At 42.6% G+C, this 26,671-nt stretch overlaps 1 protein-coding gene across 1 annotated transcript in view; it reads left to right on the forward strand.

Moving 5' to 3' along the window:
• Slc22a16 (solute carrier family 22 member 16) overlaps positions 1 to 26,671 on the forward strand; it is a 36,464-nt gene that overhangs the window by 5,797 nt on the left and 3,996 nt on the right. The window contains exons 3-7 of the mRNA XM_027402265.2: positions 1,758 to 1,875; positions 6,428 to 6,959; positions 9,091 to 9,218; positions 12,733 to 12,842; positions 20,143 to 20,242. Of these exons, the coding sequence (XP_027258066.1) occupies positions 1,758 to 1,875; positions 6,428 to 6,959; positions 9,091 to 9,218; positions 12,733 to 12,842; positions 20,143 to 20,242 (988 nt within the window). The remainder of the gene's footprint in view (positions 1 to 1,757; positions 1,876 to 6,427; positions 6,960 to 9,090; positions 9,219 to 12,732; positions 12,843 to 20,142; positions 20,243 to 26,671) is intronic.

Raw genomic sequence — 26,671 nt, forward strand, 5'->3', positions numbered from 1 at the left:
CTGTTTCGAGGTGATTAGCTGAGATGATCCAGCCTCATAGACTACCATAGCCAGGACTTGAGACAAGTCCTGCACTTTTCAATTACACAGAGACTGAACTACAAATGTATAACGTTATCTCTTCCAGGACTTGACAGTTAACCCAAATTTTTCTTTTCAGGAGCCCCTAAAGATGCAGGAAGTAATTTTAAGACCACAGTGCCCAAATTCACAATAGGTGGGGTGTGTGATTTTTGTTATTCAATGGATTATGGATATTTGCCATTGTTTAGGGTGGTTGGTTACAAGTTGTTAATGATAATGGTTGAAAAAAAGTTGAACAAAGGAGATTAGATTCAGGGTTCTTGTTTTGAAAAAAAAGAAAAACGGGGATATAAATAGGATAACGGTAGACTATTAAATCTACTTTTAAACCAAAAAAGCAACTAATAATCTTAAATATTTTACATTGATATGGATCTTTGTATATTGATACAAAGTTGAGATTTTTTTGTTAGAACATACTGTACATACATTTCTAGTCTTGTTCAAGGTATTATACCTATAAACTCATTTAACAATGTAATGCAAATTTCTAGCCCTTGAAAGTTATTGTTACCAACTAATTAGGATATAAAGAAATGCAAGTTAGTCATTACAATCAAATTTGTAGTCATATTAGGTATGTTTTCAAGGTCAAACAGAGATATATTTTAGATAGACAGGTTGTCTTCAAACATTTCAGAGATCTGCAGAATATGGCATTTAAGATGTTTTAATAACATACAGTTCCTTTTTTTAAATGAAAATGAGACATGTCTGCTCCTGGAAGCACCAGTCTACTTCAAAGAAGATGATGCACATTGAAGAAACCCCACAGGAAGTTTCCTTTCTTTGTGACAAAAGTTAGCCACTGGGCAAGAAAGTGCTCTTGCCTCAACTGCTGACAGTATGCTGTCCAAATTGGACAAGCAGGACATAAAAGAAAGTGGCTGCCAAACTTTGCCAAGACAAGGTAGGACAGCCCTTCAGAATATCCTGCTTCACATAAAAGTATGTCAGATATGCTAGGCCTGTGGCTTAATATGGATGGGTGGCTGTCCCGGCAGCCAGATGTTTCTGTGGAAGTTGCTTACTTGCACTTCCTGCTTACTCAGGTAATATTATTTCCTTCTTGGGTCTTGGATGGAGTTGGAGTTGAAGACTTTAAGTTATAGTTTTCCTTGTTACCAGGTTCAGAAAAGAAATTCACTAAAGAGGTATAACGTGTTTAGGGTTGGAAGACATTAAAAGATCACTTTGGCAATACATGTTAGAATAAAAAGTGAATTAGGTACAACATTTTGAGGTCACCAAGATTGGATAGATATGGAGTATATCCTCTGAATTTGTCAAATGCAATGGATTAGACATTGTTGATGCATTTATTGCCTGTCTATATTGTATATAGTTATTGTACTTACTGTATATAATTTTTCTAATATTAATTATAACCTTTTTATTTTAGACAAAAAGGGGAAATGTGGTGATATTTTGTTTGTGCTCCATCCTAAGGGCAAGGCCCAGAGGTTCTGTATACACAATAGCAGCCTAGCTGGAGGTCTCCCCGCTGAAAGGCTGGCTTTCTGAAGATGTGTGCTAACTCATAATTTGTCAAAATAAATGAGTAACAGAAATCAAATACATAATATTGTCAATGTTCACCTTTCATGTACAGGACAGGCTGCTTAAACTGTGACAACCACACTGTCGTTTCCCACTATGTTCTTATTTTTCAGTTTTGGAAGGCGAGTGGCTCTGTGGTGCACGGGTATCGGTGTGTTTCTTTTTGGCATAGCATCGATCTTTATATTTGATTATTTCAGCTTCATGGTGATACGCTTTTTCCTTGCCATGGTGAGTTGTGCTTATTAAATAGTAAATTTAACTCCTTTAGGTTTATTTGTCTGTTAAGAATCTACTGAAAGAGACCATGGGCTGACTGATCTTTGTGCACTGCAGAAGACTTTCTGTGAACATTAGTACCTTCTGTTTAGAATGGTACTCATTAAAATGAAAAATTGCTGCTTACTTAGGAACAAATCTTTTGTTTCATTTTGCTTGGTACATGGCCTGTAGTTAAGAAAGCAATATTTAATTCCTAAGTGATTGTACTGGTCTAGTTGGAACCTATATGCACACACCAGATAGGTAAAGGATACTGTTAAAGCCATTCACATAATTACTGAAGAATGAGGAGGGGACAAGAAGCCTGCACGGGATATGGGGAGTAAGGAGAGCCATTGGTATGTGTGAATTTGACAGCTTTGCCCTTATGAGCATAGGTTAGCCCATTTGAGGCACAGTTTATAGTCTGTAAGCTTCAGATGATTACACCTGTCTCATTGGGTTGCCAATGACCTCAGTGGGATGGAGTGTAAGTACCCTTACACTGGCTGGCACAGGGTATGTGGCTGCACGGTACTGTCATCAGAAGTGCATCAGCAAACAGAGATTCTTTTCCATGCTGGCTGAGATGTCTAGACAGGTTTTCTGTGGCAGCAGCACTGATTTCTTTAAAATAATTTATTTTAAAGTTATGTGTATGTGATCATGAGTGCACATTTCCCCCCATGAGACAGAGTTTCTCTGTGTAACAGCCCTGGCTGTCCTGGAACTTGCTCTGTAGACCAAGCTGGCCTTGAACTCACAGAGATCCATCTGGCTCTGCCTCCCAAGTGCTAGGATTAAAGGAGTGTGTCACCACTGCCTGGCTGAGAGCACAATTTTTTAAATGTCAAATAAATAAAATTTGCACATAAAAGTGTACAAATTACAAATATCTTCGCTCAGTGAGATAACTCAGCGAGTAAGTGGATCTAATCAACTTCCTGTGGCTGGTGAAGTCATAGACCCTAGAGGAGAATCTACAACCACCACTCTCCCAAGCCAGTATAATCCCCAACTGCATTTTAATACTTATCCTCAAACCCATAAGTAAGTGCAGCTCTCACCCCTCAGCAAAGAAGCCTCTCTTGCAACAGACAGAGACTGCACAGAAATCCACACCCGGTCACATCGCAGACAACTGGCCATGGAGTGCACAGCCCTAACCAATACACCTACAACATGACCTCGGCACCCAAGGGTCAGGGAATATCACTAAAGAGGGGCAGAAAGGCTGTAAGAGCCGAGGACCAGGAAGTCGGCTTTGAGATAGTCTTCTATATACAACAGGAGCTGAACCACGAAATCTTGACAACACGGTCACTTAAACAAGTCCACATAGTGACACCAGTTGGCACTCCAATGTGGATGGAAATCCCACAAGGCCCCTTTCCTTGAAGGAATTCATCCCATTCCTTCAGATGAATACTGAAGGAAATGAGTGGTCACCAAGGGAGGAAAATCAGTGTTCTTAAAGGATAAGTGCCCCCCTCCCAGAGGTTATCAAATCCAAAGTGGTCAATCCTAAGCACATATGATACCAGCAATATCAAATTAACTCAGCAGATTGTATTTGGGTGGTGTGTGTGTGTGTGTGTGTGTGTGTGTGTGTGTGTGTGTATAACAATAATAATTGAAGAAGAGGTCATGAATTTGAGAGGGGGCATGAGAAGGGTTGGAGGGAGAGAGGAATAAATATAGTACTTATATATGAAATTCTAAAAAAATAGAATTAAGAGGTACCTTTGGGAAAATCAGTGCTGTTCTAGGATAATTTTGCAATAAATAACTGTTCTGTTTTCATTTTTATTGCTGTGATGAAATGCCCCTGCCCCAAAGCAACTTTCAGGAAGAAAGGATTTATTTAGCTTACAATTTCAGATTAGAGTCCATCATTGTTGGGAAATCAAAGCAGGAACTTGAAGCAGCTTGTCGCACCCATAGTCACAAGTAGAGAGTTAATGAGTGTGTAGACTGGAGATATGGCTCAGCAGTTAAGAGCACTGGTGCTCTTCCAGAGGACTTAGGTTCAATTCTCAGCACCTATAAGTCAGCTCACAACTGTCTGTAACTACAGCTCCAAGGATCTGACACCCTCTTGTGGCCTCCTTGGGCAGTGGGCATGCACTATGGCTCACAGACATGTATAGGCAGACAAAATATCTATGTACATAAAACAACAGCAACAAGAACAATACCTACATGCCTTAGTCCAGCTGCTCCTCTTTTACTCAACCTAGGACCCAAGCTGGGGGAATGACGCTTCCCATTCTTAGGCTGGGTCTTCCCACATTAGTGAACCCAACAGAGACAATCCAACAGGCACATCTGCAGGCCAGTCTGATCTAGAGAGCCCCTCACAGAGACTCTCTTCCCAAAGTTGTGTCAAACTGACAAGTGAAACCGGCAGCAAGCAAGTAAGCATACTTGCATTCGTTCCCCTCTTCTCCCTGCTGTGGAGGTGATGCCACTAGCTGTTTTAAGTTCCTGGACTTTAACTGTCGTGTTAAAATGGACTGGAACCTTGAATTGTAAGCTAAAACAAGCCTTTTCTACCCTAAAAGCCCCAAACCCAAACCAAATCCTAACAATCCCATTGACTTTACTACTTTTGCTGTTAAAGTCCAACATGAAACAACTGTAAGAAAAATTAATTTCTGTGACCATTCTTCAACTGTTACTTTGTTTTGTACGTATTTTTTTTTCTGCTACAGAGTCTCACTATGCAGCCCTAGCTGGCCTTGAACTCACAGAGATCTGCCTTTTGCTACCTCCCCAGTGATGAGATGAAAGGCACATGACACCATGGCCATCTAGAACTGATCATTTGATTCAATCTTTGTTTATCCCAAGAGCATGGAGAGAACAGTTTTTATAATCTGAGTTTTGCTAAAGTTAGGCATATTTTAGCCAGAGGTGGTAGTGCAGGCCATATTCTCAGCATTGGCAGGAAGCTCGTAAGTTGGAGGCTAACCTGGACTATGTGGTGATAAATAAAACAATAGCAAAATAACATTTTCAAAATATGAAAATTACCAAATTCCTATGGTAGTAAGTTATCTAACAACGTTTGCCATTTACAAGACCAAAACTCTTTGGCCATTAAATGATAATTCACTCTTCCTCCTCTCCATAGACCCTGATAAGCAGACAGTATGTCTTTATGATGTTGGCTACTAGACACTATCTCAAGTGGTACAGGATAACTTTTATTCTTTTGTAACTCTCTTATTTCATTTAGTGCAATGTCCTCAAAGTTAATTCATCTTTCATACATACCAGAATTTATTTTGTATTTAAAACTGCACAACAGTTCTCTGTATATCCCACAGATGTATGTATTCATCTGAGGATACATATCTGTGTTGCTTCTGTATTTTAGCTATTGTGAGTTTGTTGCTGTTAACACGGTGCAGGAACGCTTCCTCGGGGTCTCGATTCCCTTTCATTTATTGGAGGGGGGCTATATACTACTGAGTGGGATTAGTGAATCTTGTAATATGTATAATCTTTTGAGGAATTGCCATACTGCTTTCCACTGAGGCCATTTTACATTTTACATTCCTACCAACAGTGTACAAGGACCCCAACTTTCCTACATCCCAGCATTTCTTTTCTGTTTTTTTTAGAAGGTATCTTTGAAAATATTTATTTTTATTTTATGTGTATGAGTGTTTTGTATGTCTGTGTACCACATGTGTGCAATGTTCTCAGAGGCTAGAAGAGAGCATTAAATCTGACCAGACTAGAGTTACAAATGATTGTGTGCTGCCATGTGGATATCGGGAGTCAAACCTCAGTGCTCTGAAAGAGAAGCCAGAGTTCCTAGCCACTCATCAGTCCCTCCAGCCGCTGGGCCCTGTCTTAGAGGATGTGAGGGTGTGTCACCACAGATATGACCTGCCTCTATTTGACAGTGAAGTCAACTACCTTCTTAAGTGCTTTGGCCACTTAGGTAACTTTTGTGAAATGCCCACTCAAAAATCATCTGTCCATTTTTTAACTGAATTGGTCTTCTGAGTGTTTTGTTTTGCTGTAGTTCTCTGTATAATCCTTTACTATGCACACGACTTGCATGCATTTTCTCTAATTCCATAGGTAGTATTGGTAGTGTTTTTTTTCTTAATATAGAAGTTTTATCTTTGATCAAATCCAATTTGTTTATTGTTGTTGTTGTTGCCTGTCAAAATAAAGTTTTAACCAAGCCTACTTTCCTTCCCACTAGTCCCCATAAAATCTTGCCCCTATTTTACAATTAGGGTATAACAATGGCATACAGATACATAGATAGGCACTTTCAGAAGAAACAGAAATAAGTCTGCCTTGTACTGGAACTCTTATTAAACAAAGTGGCATCTAATGCTTTGATCATAAGTGGTCTCTCAAGTTTGCTACTGAGGTTGGGAGGATGGAAAAAGGTAAAAGAACCTGTGTAAAGAAGAAAGATTATTTTTTACTGAAATGAATTTGCAGAGAGCTCAGACTGTAACTGTAGCGTAATTACTGTTTCCTTGTTCCCCAGGCTGCAAGTGGCTATTTTGTCGTGATCATTGTCTATGTGATGGAATTCATTGGCCAGAAGTCTCGCACATGGGCATCCATGCATCTGCATACCTTCTTTGCTATTGGAGTATTATTGGTGGCTTTGGTGAGCTATTTGGCTAAATCCTGGTGGCTTTATCAGCTCATCCTGTGCACACTGACTGTGCCTTTCATCCTGTGCTGCTGGATGTTCCCAGAGACCCCTCTCTGGCTGCTCTCAGAAGGAAGATACAAAGAAGCACAAGGGATCGTCGACACTATGGCTATGTGGAATGAATCTAGTTCCTGTGACCTGGTAAAACTTTTGTCACTGGACGTGAGTGGTTCCCGTGCTAAAAACCGCAAGGGCGCCAGGAAGCTCAGCCTAGCAGATCTGTTCTATTACCCGGATGTTGCAAAAAGAACTCTCACCATTTGGTTGGTTTGGATCACAATAAATTTAGGATACTACACGTTTAGCATAGAGGCTATTCGAAAAAGAGAACATGAGTACCTATACCTCTTCATATTGGGTAAGTGGGAAATACATGGGGTCCAGTTTTTAACCATGTTTTGTTTATCTGTTAAAGCCAGGAACAATGTTGATGACTGTATTGGTATGATATCTGTTAGTGTCATTATATTATAGGATGAGTGTTGTATTTGTCTGAAAAACAGGACCTGAGTTACAAGGGCTTATTCCCCCCATCCCCAAATTTTCCTTGCTAGCTTCCTTCTTTCATTCCTAACCTGTAGTTACTTCCTGTAATAATTTCTAGAGTGTTTGGCTTGTACATGTTCAGCTCTCTTTCTGTGATCTCTACCTATGCATGCAATGTTGTGTTCCCTGGCATGGCATGAATGAGATCCTTTTGCAACACACTGTTCTAGGTAAGTGATTTTCTTTTTGTGTAATATGCCTTGAGGCCTTCCAAATGCCCTTAATTTGTAAAAATAACTTCATTACATGCAACTATTATTGTTGTCATGTCTACTTAATTTTAGTAAAAGCTAGAATGACTTTAGATAAGGCAGATTGAAACTCCAAGGATAACCAAATGTTAGCTAAATGGGTAGGGTGGGGAGACACAGATAGATGTTAAAATTTTTATTTCTCCATCTGGTCTGCACTGGTTGTTTCTGTGTGGGCTCTACATTTTATATTATCCTCAGAAAAGTATTGTTTTTACATTTTTATATGTAGACATTCTATCAAATCTTATCAAAGTGCCCTGATGACATATCTATTTTTGTTTATCATTCAGCAAGAATTTAAGAAGTATTTTTTGGGGGGCAGTGTTATAAGTCTGTAAGAAAAGCCCCCTCCCTCTGTATGTCAGTTTGAGAAGTGATGTGGCAGCAGCTAATGGCAGCAGACACAGGTGGCATGTAGTGTACACGGAGGGTTAGGAAGCTTCGTGGCACAAGCTGTACCCAAGAGTTTCATGGTTTTGATCTAAGAGTCAAGCTTTGCATCTATATAGTGAGGGATTTTGCATGAATGGATCTATAAATGTATGGATTCAGGCTTTCCTTCATTCTTCTAGCCAAGCAAGGAGAGATCTAAGACAAAGACCCTGCTCCACAAGGGACTATTAGATTTTTAAAATGTTTTGTTTTAGGATTAAAGTCTGATAAATGGGAATTTGGGTTATAGCTCAGTTGGTAGAGTGCTTGCCTGGCATACTTGAAGCCCTGGGTTCTGTGCCCAGCACTGTATCAGTAAGAGCCTGGTGGCTTGTGCCTATAATTTCATCACTCAGGAGGTGGAGGCAGGGATCAAAAATTAATTCAAGGTCATCCTTATCCTTGGCTAAACAGTGAGTCTGAGGCTAGCCTAGGGAAGCATGAGACCCTATCTTCTTTCATATATATATATATATATATATATATATATATATATATATATATGTATATATATGTACATATATATACATATATATATATATATATATATATATCTCCTAATTTAGGTAGCAGCTTGCTACCTTAATTTTGTCAAAAAATTAAATCACATATTTTTTTTAATTTAGAAGTTTATTGTGCCACAAAATAATAGTTTGGAAGTGAGAGACAGCACTGTTTAAAACGTAAAGGAGGAAGCCGGGCGTTGGTGACACAGGCCTTTAATCCCAGCACTCGGGAGGCAGAGGCAGGTGGATCTCTGTGAGTTCAAGGCCAGCCTGGTCTCCAGAGCGAGTGCCAGGATAGGCTCCAAAGCCACACAGAGAAACCCTGTCTCGAAAAACAAAACAAAACAAAAAACCCGTAAAGGAGGAAGTGATGGAGGTCTTACACAAACTATGGCCTCCATTTTTATTTGTTTGAAATTATACTTCCAAAACAAACATTCCCACCCAGTTCTGCCCATCACAAGAAATCCCATTCTCTGCAGTTTCTTCATTCACTCAAGAGCCCAGACCTCCAGGCAGCACACCAGGGTCCTAGCAAGCTCAGCTCCTAGGACAGTATGAAGGGCTTTGGTGGATTTTGTCAGCCTAGTGGTTTCACAGGGAACCCTTGTCTTTTCCCAGTGAGTAGAAACACGACGGTGCAGGGAAGCAGGGAGTGGGCTGGCTGCTCCTTCTGGGTGGTGGGCTGATGTGTGGGGTGACCTTGTATCCGGACAGCAGTCTCACACAGGGCTCTTTGGATCAATGACAGGTGCTTCGGAAATTCCTGCCTACTTCTTTATGTGCATCTTGATGCAGAGGGTGGGAAGAAGAAACACCATAGTCTCCTGCCTTTTGTTGTCCTCCATCATCTGTGCTATATACATAGCCATACCCTGGGTGAGTCATTTGGTTTATTTATGGAATGGCTGTGGCAGTTTCAGGGAAGGACTTTCAGTGTCTTTTAGTATGAAGACGATTTCAGACATATAGACACCGTATATAGATACTATTTAAAGGTATCATTTTTTTCTTCTTTTGTTTTTTTGATGCAGGGTTTCTCTGTGAAACAGCTCTAGCTGTCCTAGAGCTCGCTCTGTAGACCAGGCTAGTGTCAAACTCACAGAGATCTGCTTGCCTCTGCCTCCTGAGTGCTGGGGATTAAAGGAAAGTGCCACCACCGCCTGGCTTAAAGGTATCTTCTTAAAAGACACATTCTTTCTCTTTTATGTAAATACTGTGTTACTTGTAGGGGGATGACTCTCTCTCTCTCTCTCTCTCTCTCTCTCTCTCTCTCTCTCTCTCTCTCTCTCATTGTATTTTAGAAATGCAATAATTTCCTGGGAAGAAAGTTGATTATATCTGCCAGTGGTTCTGGAATTTTCTTTCTTTGAAACAGGTTTTCTTATAGCTCAGGCTGGCTGGCCTCAAACTCATTATATAGACAAGGATGACCTTGAACTTCTTATCTTCCTGTCTCCTCCTAAGCATTGGGATTGCAGGTTTACACCACCATGTCCAGTTCTATCTAGTGCTTGAGACTGAATCTCAGGGCTTCATGCATGTCAAGCAAGCATTCTACCAACTGAGCCATCCTATTCCCAGCCCAGTGTAGGGAACTTAACACCCACTCACTTATTCACCTAACAGGATTGAGCCAGCAAGAATTATACAGCCTGTAATGAAGACCAGTGAATCAAGTTTTTGTAAATGAAATGAAAAACAAAACAGGATGAGGGAAGGAGAATGACTGCACATTTGTGTGGAGTGTAAATTAGAGAAAGGGTGGGCGGTGTCTAGGGTGATGCACCTCTCAGAGCTGACACATAGCACATGACCAAGGAGAGCATTGTAAGAGCCCTCACTTACTTACTGGGTCAATGTCACCTGATATGGCCACAAGGAATTAAAACAGCTCAGGCTGGAGGGGCCATAGCACAAGTGAGGCTGTGACAATTTTATCGAGAGTCATAAGATTTTTCATACCGTTATCAGAAACAGACTATAATGGCAATTGCTAGGATCAATACAGTTGTAGTTGTTAGGATACAGTGATGTTTGCAAGCCGTACAGGGTACACAAGATATTGATGTCTAAAACCAATTGTCCTGTCAAGTTTACATGCTTCTTTGACTACTAAGGGAACAAACAGAGAAACACAAAGTGGCCTGAACTGTTCACTGCTTGAGGGAGTGCATCAGTCTCTCAAGAACTGGAAGATACACTGTGCCCCAGAAGCCATGGACTCTAACGACACAGAATTCCATTCAGGGGTGACGTTGGAATACATGAGTCTCAAGGCTGTAACTGGGCCTCAAGATGGGGGGTGGGAAATTACATGGAAACAGTACAGTGTATGGGGATCCAAAAAAGGGGAGGAGGAACTTCCTGAAGAAGAGGTTTCATTAAGTGTGTGTGTGTGTGTGTGTGTGTGTGTGTGTGTGTGTGTGTGTGTGTCAGAGACAGAGAGAGACGGGGGCGGGCATTAGAGTGATGGCCAGGGAGGGGGAACCTCCGGACCAATCTCCTGAATGAAGAACCTTTTAGAGGTAGCAGAAAGTCTCCTATCATGTGAATTAGCTCAGCAATGATATATGTGACAAAGATCACAGGGGAGCTAAGTGTCATGAACAGAGAGCTGTCAAGGCACAGCACAGATTAACTTTTAACTCTGTCCCAGAGAGAGCTGCAGGAGGGCATGGCTTAGTCTGGGTAGTGGGATCTATCCTGCATGTACAGGCCAGTGTTCTAAGAGTCAGAACCCTGAATAAAGGAGCCATGAGGACATCTGAATGACATGATGAGCCAAATGTTCAGCTTGTCTCTGTCTTTCCCACAGCTGGCCAGCGATTTTGAATGTAATGTTTATTAATCGTCGGAGAAACTTGGATTTAAACAATTATATTTTATTACTTAAAAGATTACATGTATGTGTGTGCCTATGTGTAGGCATGTGTATGGTGCCTATGGAAACTAGAGGCACTGGATCCCCCTGAAGCCAAAATTATAGTCAGTTGTGAGCCGCCTGGCAGTGCTGGGTCTTCAGCTTGGCTCCTCTGCAAGAGTGGTACTCATTTTTAGACCCGGAGGCATCTCTCCCACCCCCTATCCCAAACCATGGTTTTTAAAATTCAGTTTCTTAATGAGAAGTGCTCCTTGGAGCGATGGATGGAAACAACTTTTTCATTGCTGCATTTGGTGAAGGACAGCACATACAATAATCATGGCATCTAGAAGACCCTAATCCAATGCTACCAGAGCCTGAATTTTAATTCTAATTTGGAAACTGTGGTCACTCTAGCCATAGTTTAGAATAGCTTGTGTCATTTTTTTTTCAACAAATACTTTTACTAAGTGACAGTGTAGCGATGTTTAGAGCAAAGCATTTTAACTTTTGCTTATTGCTTGAAAGTTAGCTGAAGCTGTTAGTGACGTCCTTTAATGGCAGCATTACCTAATAATGAGGGTTGGGGAACCGAGTTTCACATCACCGAATTTCCTAGTGATTGGCACACAGTTAAAACTCTGCAGGGCAGGAAAGTCTCTGCCAGTTTGAGAGAACTTTATCCATGCCTTTAAAAGGGAGCTGAATTGGCTGATGGCAGCCACTTTTGGATCTAGCAGAATCTTAAAAATGTTACATTTCTTAGTAGGAGGGAAGAGAGAGGAGAGAGGCTGCTGGAAACTTCTAGAAATAAAACAGTAACTCACAATTTCAAATTTATTTCCTTTAATGAAATTTCTCCCTCAAAGATAATTTCAACATAGTACAAATAATTAGTTTTTTTATTCATGCTAATCGGGGCTGAACCTGTAGCCCTATCGATGCTAAATACCAATACATAGTCAGGTAATGGTTTGGATATATTTACTGGGGGAAAATGCCGTACTTACTGTGCACCTAGCCAACTGGCAGGAAAGCAGAGCAAGCCAACGCAGCAGGGAAGAGGGGCTTTCCCATGTGTGTCCTCACTCTTAAACTACCCTCCAGTCACCCTGTCCACGCCCTAGGGGGAGTGGCCAGGTACACCTGTAGCCAGCCCCAGGAGGCGTGGTCAGAGTGACCCCTACATAGCCCGGTGGTAATTTGCTTGCTTGGTGTGTGAAGGCCCAGTGTTTAATCTCTAGCCCAGGGGAAACAGAAACAAAACAGGATACCAATTCATTTAGCAAATATTGTCTGCAATAACAGTGACGCTAGTAGTCTTACAAGGCATCCTAAACCTTATGACTTAATATGAATTATATTCTCAGAGTAAGTTTGTGTGGCATACTGGTTATCTAGCCAGAGTTAGGGAGGTCCTATTCACATAGTAAAATTAAAACTCTTTGTTGTTTTAAAACATTCTGATGGAATAAGAAAGTTTTAAGTAATTTTAATGACATCTAATTTTCCTTTTTTGTGTGTCCTCAGAGTCTCAATACTTTGAAGATAGTGACGGTTTTGGTTGTCAAAATTGTTTTAGGGTCAGCATTTGCCTTCATTTATATTTACACGGCAGAGATGTACCCAACGACTATAAGGTAAGGTCTCATAATTTTTTTTTGTTGGATTCCTGTTACTTTCACTTTATGTCATTTCATCATATTTGGTCTTTAAATACAAATGTATTCTTTCCATGGATGTTCCCCCAGAACTCCGAGATATGGGAAAATTACATGATGATTTTAGTTTGACTTCAAGGCATTGTTTATAACTCATTAGCAAGGAAATTAAGGGGTTAATTTGAAGCAACACTTTTTTGGTTTTGTTATTTTTTGGGGGGGTGGGGTGGGGTGACAGGGTGTCTCTGTGCATCCTTGGCTGTCCCAGAACTTTTGGCTGTCCTTAACTCACAGAGATCCACCTGCCTCTGCCTCTGCCTCCCGAGGGCTGGCATTAAAGGCATGCATCACCATGTCTAGCTTGAAATAACACTATTAACCTAACAGCAAATGAAACAGGGTCTGCTGACTGTGTGTAGCACAAGGCTGCTTTTCTCAGATGTCTTTCTCAGGGTTCTGATGGTATCATATGCATTTGTTAGGGTGGGGGTGGCTGAAAAATAGACACTTTCTCATAGTTTGGTAGGCGCAAAGTCTCAGCTCAAAGTCGGCATATTGGAGGCCACTCCTGGCTTATCCCTGTCACCTTATCACCATGGCTTTACAAGGTCTAAGTTCTGTGGCCACTCTGGTGGCTCTTCACCTTCTTATGAGGTACCAGTTCTATTATTGAGAACTGTTATTTTAACATAACCTCTTCTTTAATGACTTTGTCTCCAAAGTCTAAGACACTGTGTGTATGAAGAGTAAAGACTACAGCATCTGCATTTTGAGGGGACACAGTTTAGCCCCTGACACCATGTCCATGGCTCCCTGAGATTACCTCATCAGAAACAACCCCAAGCTGTAAGAAACTCTAAGGCATCTGATACAAAAATCTCAGTCCTGGGTCTCCACACTGCACCTGCACACCCTCTAGGAGAGCAGGCTTTTAACCAAGTTTGCAGGTGATTCTGAGTTGTCGCTTGCTTTCTTGAAGACTGTCTTGGTGATCCAGGAGTCCAGGGCCCTTCCAGACCTTGGGAGATGCCTCCCACTATTTCCCATGAAAACGCCACGTAAACGACATAGGTCCTTTGGGAGTTCTGGTCAGGTGCTGGAGTCTCCTTTCGTCTCGGTTCCTTTGCTCTGTGTTGTTGCATGTCTCAGGGTTTCAATGGCTTTGACGAAACACCGTGACCAAAAAGCAACTTGAGCAAGAAAGGATAGATTTGGCTTACCCCTCCACATCACTGTTCATCATTGAAGGAAGTCAGGACAAGGACAGGATACAAGAAGCAGAGCTGATGCAGAGGCCATGGAGGGATGCTATTTACTGACTTGCTCCCCATGGCTTGCTCAGCCTCCTTTCTTATTGAACCCAGGACCACCAGCCCAGGGATGGTACCACTCACAATGGGCTGGGCCCTCCTCCATCAATCACTAATTAAGAAAAATGCCATAGTTGGATCTTAAGGAGTCATTTTCTCAACTGAGGTTCCCTTCTTCCTGATAACTCTAGTTTGCACGTTGAGTTGACATAAGACTAGCCAGCACACCACGGAAGAACATGCAGCCTTCATTGGTGTATCCTGTGACTCCCAAAGCTCTTACTGAAGCCCCTTGGTCTGGACAGGATAACTGAGGCCAGAGACATTACACATTTGCTGCCAGACACATAGTTGGGTGATGGGGGAGGTCCTTCTGTGTATATGTTTGTCTTATTGGTTAATAAATAAAGTACTTTTGGCCAATAGGGAAGCAAGTTAGGTGGGACTAGGAGTCGAGGAGGATTCTGGGAAATGTAGTAAAGAGAAGTCCTGTGATGCAGGCAGGAAGTGACATAGCAGGCAGACTCAGAATATAAGCAGGGACAAGCAGGAAATCGCTCTTTCCTTCCTTCCTCCTCCTCCTCCTCCTCCTCCTCCTCTCTTCCCTGGAGTCACCATGTGAGCGTCAGCAAGAGAGGGTGCATAAGGCTGATGTCCTCAATAAGGTAAGTTCTTATAAAATATATAGATTAATAGTTATGGTTGATAATTAAGACTGATCTAGCAGATAAGAAATCCTAGTCATCGGCCAGCAGCATTGTAACTAATATAAGTCTCTGTTATTTTGGGTGTCACATGGCAGCAGGGCTCAGGTGGCTGGCTGAAAGATTTATCGTTATGGTTGGGACCCTGAGATGTCAGGAAAGGGTCTTTCTCCAATGTGCTTCCAACCTTTGTCTGCAGAATCATCTTGAGTTTTAAAGTTTAAATAGTGATCAGTGTGAGAATAACACCGTGAAACGCCCGTGACCAACTTACCCCTCTAAAGATCTAGAATAGTTTCCTGTTGACAGTCCTCCCCAATCCTCTGAGGAACCTTTACCTATCACCCACTTAATTGAGTAGTAGTTTTCCTTCTTTCCATCCCTTCCTCCCTCCCCCATTCTTCCTCTCTCCCTTTCTCCCTCCTCTGTTTGTGTATAGACATTTCAACCCGGAACCTCACCCACGCTAGACAAGCGCTCTACCACTGAGCTGTATCCATAATCTCCTTACTGCCTCCTTTATTGTTGATTTTGAGAGAAGGTTTTGCTAAATTGCCCAGCCTGGCCTTGAACTTATGCTCCTCTTTCTTTAACCTCTCCAAGTGCTAGGATTACAGGCATTTACCATGACACCAGGAAGAAGTTTTTATTTCTAAGGAAAAAAATATTTATTTTTAGTGAGCCTATTTCTTGACCTATATATAAAAAAAAAATCTTACTGGTGACAAAGAAGAACCTGACATCTAGCTTTTCCAGAGGACATTAGTTAACTGTTCACCTAGTGGTACCCTGCTCACAATTCTGTTACTGCTGTGTGTGTGTGTGTGTGTGTGTGTGTGTGTGTGTGTGTGTGTGTGTGCCTAATAATAAATACACCTTCTTTACTCCTCAAAACGATTCTGTTGAGGCTGCTCCCATCGTCTCCAGTTTACACATTGTGGAGCTGAGATTAGCTTGTTAGCCAGAGGCACAAAGAACTCAGATCTACATTTCTGGATCCTCTCATTGTGTTAACAGATCCGGGCATTAGCAAGAGTTGGGCTGCTTGTCCTGAACTTTAGGAATGGAATAGGATAAAGTGTTCAGGGCAAGGAGTTCTGAGAGTCCTCTCAGATCACACAGGACAGTGGCAGCCCTATGCAGCTACACAATGGCAGACAGGATAGAATGCCAATCATGTAACGGGGCCACTGGGGATCCTGGCATAACACAGCACAGAGGTAGGTTATCTTCTTGCCAACTCAGGCTGGCACACTGATGGTGCAGAAAAGACAATGCCCTGCAAACCAGAGCACATCATTTGCTGTGGTCTCTGGGTGACTCTGAGCTCTTGCATGGATTTCTGCCCAGCCTGGGGGAAAAAGCCACGGGTCCCCCTAGTTCCAGATCTGTTCAGAGCATATGTATCTGCCGAGACAATATGTATTATAAGCAAAAAGATGGCAATCCAAACAAATCATGTTGGTTGGCATTACCATTATGTATATGATGGTATTTTAGACCATTTTTTATTTAGTTGGTTGGTTTATAGCCACAGGCACATGTCCTCAAAAATAAGCCAGAAAGGAAGGAAGGAAGGAAGGACAGAGGGAGTGAGGAGAGAAGGGAGGGAGGAGGAGAACCCAGAATATGAATATTTAATACAAGACATCTTTAACAAATTCTGTAGGGTTCCTGAACATGTTAGGATTGGGTGTGGAACTGCTTATGCATCAATTCTCAGAAGAAGGTCACATTTCATGTAAAATAATTTTCTTTCTAATAAAAAAACGGAGAAAAAAAAAGAATGTCACACTTTAGTAAGTTAGTTACTCACAAATGTGTATGACCTAGGAAAGATAAAGTACCATTTACTTTTTGTTGTTGTTGCTTCTTTGAGACAGAGTCTCTCACTGTAGTTTGGGGTGGGCTTAAACTTGTGGCAATACTCCTGTCTCACCTATCTCACCAAATCTGGGATTACAAACATGGATAGTCATGCCCAGCAGTATCAATGATTCAAAAAATGCACATTAAATCAGTCTTTGTTGGGCTGGTAATGTGGCTCAGTGGTGGAGTGTCTTTGTTAGACTTTTTAAAGTTTTCCCCAGTGACACACTTCATCTAGGGAGGCTCCACCTCCTAAATCCCATGCCTTCCTAAACAGTGCCACAAGCTGATGGAGATCAGGTGTTCAAACATAACAGCCCATAGGAGATGTTTCCTATTGAAACCACAGCATTCCTCCCTGGACCCTAAAATGCTCATGGCTGTTTCATGACTCGAAATATGTTTAGTTCAACCTGAAAAGTCTCTGTGGTCTTTAACAGTCACAATAGTGTTCCACAGTATCTCCTGAGACTCAAGGCAACCTGTTAACTGTGACCCACTGTAAAAACAAACAAAACCGAATTATCTACTTCCAGCATATGGTGGCATAGAATATATGTTCCCCTCCCCAAAGGGAGAAACTGAGGCATAGTGAATTACCAAAGCTAGCCTGAAACCCATCTGGGCAAACACCAGATTCTGTAGCTTCGTGTCCAGTGTCTAGACATTCATTTTTAAAAGTTCAGATGGCTCCACCCATCCAGCTGTGTTGTCTGCAGCACCCCGCCCCCCCCACACACACTTTCTCTTGTGCTAGTTGTACGTCTGTATGCAGCACTCCTTGGCAGACATCCCATGGCTTTGGCATCTCCAATATCTTGGGCTCTTCACTGTAACCTAGGCTTCCCCTTCATATCTCCACGCAGTGGCTTCTCTGGGGTGGGGTGGGGGTGGGAGTGGGTGGGGCCTCCCAGGGACTCTGCCCCTGGCATATGTTGCCTGGCCTCAGCGGCTCTCTGAAAACTGTGGAGGAAGAATTAATTCATGACTCTCTCAGTCTTGCATCTCTCATGCCTCCCCGAATCAGAATCATGTGAACTACACTGACAAGTTCTGCTTCCAGCTGTGGATGGAGGCGGCTGGTCAGTGTGGACCACAGTTCCAGCACCTCCCCTGTGCTGAAGCTGGTTGAAAACGTCCCTAGTAGTTGCTTTCCAGGAGCAGAAATGCCCTGGGGCTCCCGCATGGGGCTTTGCCCTCAAGGTGCTTTTCCTGTTCCTCAAGAGCAGGAGATTTCTCTGTAATAAAGCCTCTTTCTTAGCATGAGCCCTGGCTGTGCAGTTAAGCTTCCCAGTGTTCTTTTCCTCTCTAAACCACACAACTTTTGTTTACTTTCTGCCCTATTTATTGCTCATTTTACCTACAGATCTGCATGAGAGTAACCAATAATATATCATTGCTGTCCACATACTCAGTGTTAGGCTGTCATGGAATTCGTCCATTATTTTTAAATCTGGTCTTGTGTAAATTCTTAAAACATGAACAGAATGCAGCTGGATTCTTTGCTAAAAGACCACATGGATAGTTAGTTCTCAGCCCAATTCTCATTCCCCTCTCAATTCCTGAGCTAGGCATCTGTCATATGTAGGGCTTCTATTGCTCTGAGGAAAACACCATGACCAAAAATCAAGTTGGGGAGGAAAGAGTTTATTTGGCTCACACTTCAGCATTGCTGATCATCACTGAAGGAAGTCAGGACAGGAACTCAAACAGGACAGGATTCCGGAAGCAGGAGCTGATGCAGAGGCCATGGAGGGGTGCTGCTTACAGGCTTATTCCTCGTGGTTTGCTCAACCCACCTTCTTATAGAACCCAGGACCAACAGCCCAGAGATGGCACCACCCACCATGGCCTGGGGCCTCCCCCATTGAACACTAAATGAGAAAATGCCTTACATCTGCATCTCAAGGAGGCACTTCCTCTGCTGAGCTCCTTCCTCTGATGACTCTACAGCATCTACTAACCACTTGTCGCAGTGTTACTGTCTTGTAGACTCCCACTATAATGGCCCACTAGAGTCTTCTTGTAGCATTCAGTGGCTTTTTTAGTTCAGAGTTACAAATCCCCCCCCCAATTCCTTCCGCAGAACAAAGGCCTGAGGTTCACATGGTGAGGCTCACCACAGCAATGGTCCCACTTGTGACCAATTTCTTGGTGCTTGGTATTAGTTTCATTGCTGTTGCTATTATAAAAACCCCCAATGAAGTCCATTTTAAGAAGCCACGGAAGCAGGAGCATGAAGCTGGCCTGTACTGTTACAGCAGCAGTCCTTAAGAGAGAGCAAAAGGAGGTAAGGTTAGGCAATAAAACCTCAAAGCCTGCCCAGTTACATAGTTCCTCTGAGGCTCTAGTTCTTAAAGGCTCCATAACCTTCCAAAACAGTGCCACCAGCTGGGGATCAGTGTTGGAACATATGAGCCTGGGGGGGTATTTTGCATTCAGGCCGAAGCTTCCAGCATGTCTGAGAACAGGGGTTTGACCTGTAGCCTCATACAGAACTCACATCAGGTGGTTGACTGTGTTAAACCTGAAAATTGTGAGGAGAAAGACCAAATCCATATTGTCTAATTAAAGCAAGCTTTGTTAAATACTGGCCAGGAAGATGGATACTGACTAGGCCTCCCAGAGAATGGTACTCAATCAGGTCAGTTGGGCTCATAAAGGCAGAACCCACAAGGCTACGGTACTTCCTGCCTTTGTCCAATTGGGGCAAACACACATCCTGATGTATTTCCTGCCTATGTATCTCCCAGATATGTGTGATCAAGCACCCTGTACAGTGGGGACAACCAACCTTGTTTACTGAGGTGAAAACATGTGACTTGTTATCTGACAAGAACAACAGCCCCCAGCATTCCAGGAAGTTACCCGTCCTTGAGTCAAATCCTTGACTCTGTGGTGGGTACCTGTCCTTACAACTTCAGATTATAACTCTAACTCCAGGGGATCCAACACCTGCCTTCTTCTGGCTTCCCCGGTTGTGTGTTCGTGAGTGCACGCACACCAAAACAAAAAATAAAATCTTAAAGGTATTATTTGACATTAATAGACATCATAGACAAATATTTTGTTCTCCCAAGTTATCATACTCTTCCCTAAACAAATGTATCTGATCCTCAATATTGAGCTGGATCTGTATACATATGGGCCTCATTTAAATGGTAGATTCAAGCTGGATTTGCTTTTCTAATATGCGTGCTCATACACACACTATTCACAAGATGAAGGTAGAAGTCATAGTTGGTTTTGGAACCATCTGACTTATATCTGAGTTGTATTATTTCTCCTCATTGTGGGAGAGTGAGGAGGGGGTGGCAGGTGATGGATCTCTTACCCCTTTGCTTTATTTGTCTACTGTTGTTGTTACCAGTGTCTAAATTCTCCTGGTATTTTCAGGTGCTGGGCTTTGGGGAGCAGCAATATGGTGTCCCGAGTGGCAAGCATCCTTATCCCTTTCAGCGGGCATCTCACCAAATTCTGGATCATCCTGCCACAGGTCCTTTATCACTGTCTAGACACTGGGATAGCAGAGAGGTGGGGTAGCCAATTCTGTCATTTCTGTTTTTAATTTTTGGAGAACAATATAACTGTTGTATAATGGAGGTTTGTTGAAACAGGAGGGCTTACCAGTGGGTAAGTAGGAAGGTGGGATGGTTTTATCATCTACCAAGTGTCTTCAGCCCCTCTTAGCCTGGAGCCACCAGCATTTCAGCAGAAGGAGCTCTTCCCCATGTCACGTCTCAGGCCTCTGTCTCACTACCTAGCTCAACCCTTGCCTCTGCACACCCACAGTGGTCCCCTTGCTCTAGGAAAATTTTGGAGGCTGCCTGCTCCCTCAAAGAGTCTGTGGTGCCCTGAGAGACTTTTCATGGACGAGGCTCCCCTCTTGAGTTCTTGTGGCCCTGGCAATATGAGCTGTTGGGTGGGTTTGGAGAGCGAGAACAGCTGTGCTCAGAGCCCCATGGAGGGACTGAGACACTGGGAAGTGGGTGGGTCCTAACTGGGTGTACCTGGGTCTTGCAATCGGGAGGAATATGGAGCTGGGGAGGATGAGGGCAGGCATGGCGGTGCATGACGCTGCCATTCCAGGGACGTAGGACCCTCACATAGCCTCTTTGCTCCACACCCACTCTGTGCACTTGCTCCTCTCTACACTTCTCGTCTCTTTTAGCGCCACTTCTTTCTCTGCCCCTTAAGATTCCAACGTGCCCCTCCTCCACTCTGCTAAGTGCTCTCCTTTCTTCCAAGCTGCTAGCCTCATGACTATTCTGTCTGGATATCTTTGGAGCTGGGCAGTGATTTAAAGTCCATCCTCCTCCTGCCTCACACTTTTGGTCAAGGATGAGTCAATGACCTCAAGCTCAACACTTGGACATGGCTTTATTCACCCCATTGCTCTCTCCTACTTCACCTCAGTCATCACATCTCACATTTCCCCCCAAGAACCACCATCTTCTTGCCTGACTACTGACATATTTGTGCATATGTATAGTATGTGTGTGCAGGTACGGGTACACTTTGTATGTGTGTGTGTGTGCACGCACACACGTACTATGTGTGCAGAGGCCAGAGGTCGGCCTCATGTGTTCCTCAGAAGCCACTCATCTTTGAGGTACCATCACTCATTGACCTGGGGATTACCAAGTAGTCTAGGCTGGATGGACAGCCCGTCCCCAGGGTGCAGGCAAGACAAACATGATCTAATACCTCTAGCCTTTTTATGTGGATTTTTAGGAACAAATTGAAGTCTTTGTGCTTGTGTAGATAACATTTTATTAACTGTACTTTCTCTTCAACTGCATTCTAATAATTTTTTTTTGGTAAAATACACTAGCATAACCTCAGAAGAAAATAAAGTGTTGAGTCCCTCCCCACCCAGTATCATCTTGTACATACAAGTAGTATGTGAATTCCTCTCTGGGAATCAATGGCCTTTTGTAGTGCTACCAGGACGCGCAGTACAGTCTGCTTCTTTGGGGTTCTAGAGCCCCGCCTCTTTCACCAGCTGACTCTGAGGTGGAGAAATAGCTTTGGTCAGTGTGGCTTGCTTTTCTCCCACTCTGGATGCTGCTCTTGGTTGGGGACCATCCTGTATTTAAATATTAAATGAAGTTGTGGCCACAGAGTACATGATAAAGGAGGTGAGTTATCTCTAAGCTCCAAATGGTTATGCAGAGTGAAAAGTATATGCTCAAGTACAAAGTAAATCACAAAGATGATAAGATGATTCACATGAAATCGGTCATCCTTGGCAATAACTGCCTAATGCTGAAGAAATGAGAATTAAGCAGTACACCATCTTGTTGACAGCCAATGTTCACAATTACAGTGGCACAGAAAACACTACAATAAATACCCAGCTCTTATTGATCCAAGTGATTTTGAAGTTATTGATAGTTTACCAGGACAGATTGGAATAAAGTCAGCTCTGCAAGTTTTAAGTGCAATAGGACTCAAGAGAACTTATTTTTAGGAAAAGAAAGAACATAGGCTACCTGCTGTGCTTAGAAGATGTTCAGGAAAAATCCACCACCCATTTTAAGGCATGAGATTTTTGTGAGAGCCTCTCCTTTGAGCTACCATTTTGTTTCTTAGAGGAAGGGAAGAAGGGAAGGAGGAAAGAGGGGAAGGAGAGAGATCAAAATGTTCTTTAAAACAAGGAGCCAAACTCACAAAGAGAAGACAGACAAGGGCTGGAGAGATGGCTCAGAGGTTAAGAGCACTGGCTGCTCTTCCAGAGGTCTTGAGTTCAATTCCCAGCAACCACATGGTGGCTCACAACCATCTATTATGAGATCTGGTGCCCTCTTCTTGTCTGCAGGGATACGTGCAGACAGAATAATGTATACATAATTAATAAATAAATATTAAAAAAAGAAGACAGACAAATCCATAAAGGCTAACTGCTATAGATTCACACAAAGAATTAAACAATTGTAGGGAAGGACATTTGCAAGGGTATTTGAAGGATTATGGAAGAAAAGAGGTTTTTCATTTAACAGATTCTCAGGTGGGCTTAGTTTTAAGTGCTTTGCCAATATTAATTTTTTGTTTATACAGATTAATTTTTGTTTTATAACAGATACAACTGTTTCCTCCATTTACAAGAAAGGAGAAAGACTAGCAGAAAATAATTACTAGCCAAGGTTTCTCACAATAAAAGAGTGTGGTGGTTTGAATGAGAATGGCCCCCATAGGCTTTTACATTTAAATGCTTGGTCACCAGGAAGCAGCACTATTTGAAAGGATTAGGAGGTGTGGCCTTGTTGGAGGAAGTGTGTCACTGTGGCTGGGCTTTGGGGTTTCAAAAGCTCAAGCCAGGTTCAGTGTCTCACTCTTCCTGCTGCTTACAGATCTGGATGTAGAACTCTCAGCAGTTCCTACAGCACCATGTCTGCCTGTGTGCCACCATGTTCCCCACCATGATGATAATGGACTAAATCTCCAAAACTGTAAGCAAGCCCAAATTAAATGCCTTCTGTTATAAGACTTGCATTGTGATGGTGTCTCTTCACAGCAATAGAACATTGGCTGAAACAAAAGTTGGTACCAGGGCGTGGGTATTATTGTGATAGGCCTGATCATGATGCTTGTTGGCAGAACGTAGACTTTGGATTAGGAAAGCAGTTGAACATTTTAAGTAGGACTTAATGGGCCATACTAGTAGGAGTATGGAAGACAGTGTTGCTGAGATCAATGTATAATGGCCCAGCTATTACAGAGGTTTCAGATGGGAAGAAAATTAGTACATGGCCTAGAGATTGTTCCTGTGATATTTTGTTGAAGAATGTGTCTGCCTCAGGCTTAATTGAAGAGTTTTGTATTAATGGTATTGGCAGAGATTTCAAGAAAGCCTAGTGTTGACTGTGTAATATTGTTATGAGTAGCCAGTTTCAAGCAGATCTATAAAGAAAAGAAGCAATCTGAACAAGGAAAAATACAAAATGTACAGTTTGATGATAAGAGGAGCACCATGAAATGTAATGGAGATAAGTCCAGTGCTAAAGGAGATAAAAAGTTTAAAGAAAAGACTGATGCTAAATGAAATAAAAGGAGCGGTGGCCTCAGGGCAAGACGCCACTCAGCTAAGCCTCCATCTTGTGAAAAGGAATTAAATGAAAGTGTAAGCAGTGAAGTGAAGGAAACCATCAAAAATAGAAAGTTGATGAAAAAGTATTTGAATGAGGGGGCCAAGTTCCAGTTCCTTCAAGCAGCAGAACTTGGCAGCTTCAGCCACGTGATTTTGGCTCAAGGGTCAAGGATATAATAAAAGGGTTGTGGAATTTTCCTCTGAAGCTAAGGAAAGCCACTGAGGCCATGTCCCAGGGATGTCCCTGCATGGGGGCCCAGAGAGGCCATTGTGGCCATTGTGTGAAGCTGTGAAGGTGAAGCTCGAATTGTGCTGGAGACACCAAGGTGTTGGAGATACTATAGTCATGGAATACCTGCCAAGGAAAGCTGCTAACAGGGAGCAGAACCAGCACAAGAGACAGAAGTGTGTTACTGTCAACAAAGTTAGAAGCAGTTGAAGTTTTGAAGAGCTTTTTAACGTCAGACATGGAGATACAGAATTTGGAGTTTGCCCAGCTGGTTTTCAGTCTTGCTTTGATCCAGTATTTCCTCACTATGCCCCCTTTCCCCACTTTTGCAATGATAATGGGTATCCTTTGCCATTATATGTTGAAAGTATGTGATCTGCTTTTTGGTTTTGATGTGTGTGTGTGGGGGGGGGGAAGGGGTACAGTTAAGAGATTGCCATGAATCTCAGAAGAAACTTTGAACTTCTAAACAGTGTTGAGTGCTGTTGGCTTTTCTTTTACTCTAGTCCCACATTGGAATGCCAAAATGTTGTTGGTTGTTTTACTCTTTTTTACTCTTTGCTCTTCTCTCTTTTGTGGGCCCCACCACCCACTCCCAAATAAATCACACACGGAGGATTATTCTCAGTTATAAAAACCTGGCCTAGCTTGGCTTGTTTCTTGCCAGCTTTCTTAACTTAAATTATCCTGACTACCTTTTTGCCTCTGGGCTTTTCCCTTTTCTTACTTCTGTATATCTTACTTTCGCTCTTGCTCCATGACGGCTGGGTGGCTGGGTGGCTGGCCCCTGACATCCTCCTTGTTAGTTTTCTACTTAAATTAGAAGTAAGGCACAAGATGAGACTTGGACTATAGAGAATACATTAACCAGTTTATTATAGGCCCGGCAGAGCAGATGGAGTAAGAGAGAAGAGAGACAGACAGAAGAGGAAGAGAGAGAAGCATAAGAGAGACAGAGTTAATGGCTGACCGCCATGGTTGGCTGCTAGAGAGAGAGGAGGAGAAGCGGGAGGAAGTTGGAGCTTTTAAAGGGAAGACTGAGCATGCGCATGCACACTGAGGTTCCACGCATGTGCAACATCCTCACGCAGGCCGCAGTGTGTGATGGGTGATGTGGTGGCTTAGCAGTCCCTGTGCATGTTGTCTTAAGGAGGTATGGGCAGGTCAGCATTAATGCCTGAACCTTTCGCTCCTCTCCTTGTTCTCTCTTGCTTCTTCCTCTCTCTCTCTCTCTCTCTCTCTCTCTCTCTCTCTCTCTCTTTCTCTCTCTCTCTCTCTCTCTCTCTCTCTCTCTCTCTCTCTCTCTCTCTCTCTCACTCCCAGATTTCTCTTCCTATTTATTCTCTCTGCCAGCCTATCCTTTTCTCCTACCTCGCCATTGGCTGTTCAGGTCTTTATTAGACCATCAGGTATTTTAGACAGGCAAAGAATCACAGCTTGACATAGTTAAATAAATGCAGCATAAACAAAAGCAACACATCTTTACAAATATTCCAGAGCATAAAAAATGTAATACACTTTAAAATAGTTTTCCACAACAGTTGAGACTGTGATAGACTGTGGGGATTTTGAATGCATTTTCGCACTGTGGTATGGCTACATGTAGAGAACCAAAATGTCTTGTGCATACAGATAAGTTCTGGAGAAGCTAGGAAGGTTAAACACAGTTTACCTCTTCAATGGAATGAGGTATGTAGTTACTTTTCCTGGAATGCCAAGAGTGATGTAGTTTTACAAGCTGATGATCCTTTGCTGCCTGATGAGACAGGGTCTGCCCATATCTTCCAGAATTTATGTTTTTTACTTATCCCAGACTGCCCGCCCAGCCCCAAATCTTGAGCATTGGTTTTAGACCATAAAAATCCATTTTTATGAGTGAAGTCATTTGTACTTTACAAGAGCTTGAGTGACTTCTATGTTATCTTAGGGCCAGAACACTGATTAAGACATAGAACGTGGACTGCAGCCCCCACACCAGTTCTCTGTTACATTAGCCAACCAAACAAGAGAATGGTGCTAAAGGTATATAGCTGCAGCTACTTCCCCTCCACTTCCTGGCCCTGAGGGGACCCTTCTCCTGGACAGCTTCTGGCTGCAGGGGTTCATCAATGTTTACTGGAGCCCTCATGTGAATGTGCCTTTGTTGGGTATAATAGACGCTGCTTGCTGTGTGGAATGAGTTTTACAAAATGACTACTTTTTCCATTCAGTTTGTTTGTTGGTGTTGTTGGGGAGCCAGTGTTTTCACTTTGAGTGATGGAGAACAGTAATTGAGAGGCCTTTAGTTTCTTCTTTGAATAGAGGTCCCCGAGAATCATTTGTTTTGGTGCTCATGTTATTACTTAATCTGACAAAAGGTAAACAATGAATTCATTTTTCTGAGCTCATAGGCTCACTTGGCAAAGGTTTTTTTTTGGGGGGGGAGGGAGGAAAGAATTACTTTGGCTCACTGTTTTAGAGTCCACGATAATTTGGTCTTGAGCACTTTGGTGGTATGTGGTGAAGGTGGTACTTCTGGGTGGCAGGAAGCAGAGAGAACCCCAACTGTATTTTGAGTGTTGATGTTAAACTAACCACCCTGCTAGGTAAAAAAAAAAAAAAAAAAA

The sequence above is a fragment of the Cricetulus griseus genome, chromosome 2 (genome assembly GCF_003668045.3).
Source record: "Cricetulus griseus strain 17A/GY chromosome 2, alternate assembly CriGri-PICRH-1.0, whole genome shotgun sequence".
NCBI lineage: Eukaryota > Metazoa > Chordata > Mammalia > Rodentia > Cricetidae > Cricetulus > Cricetulus griseus.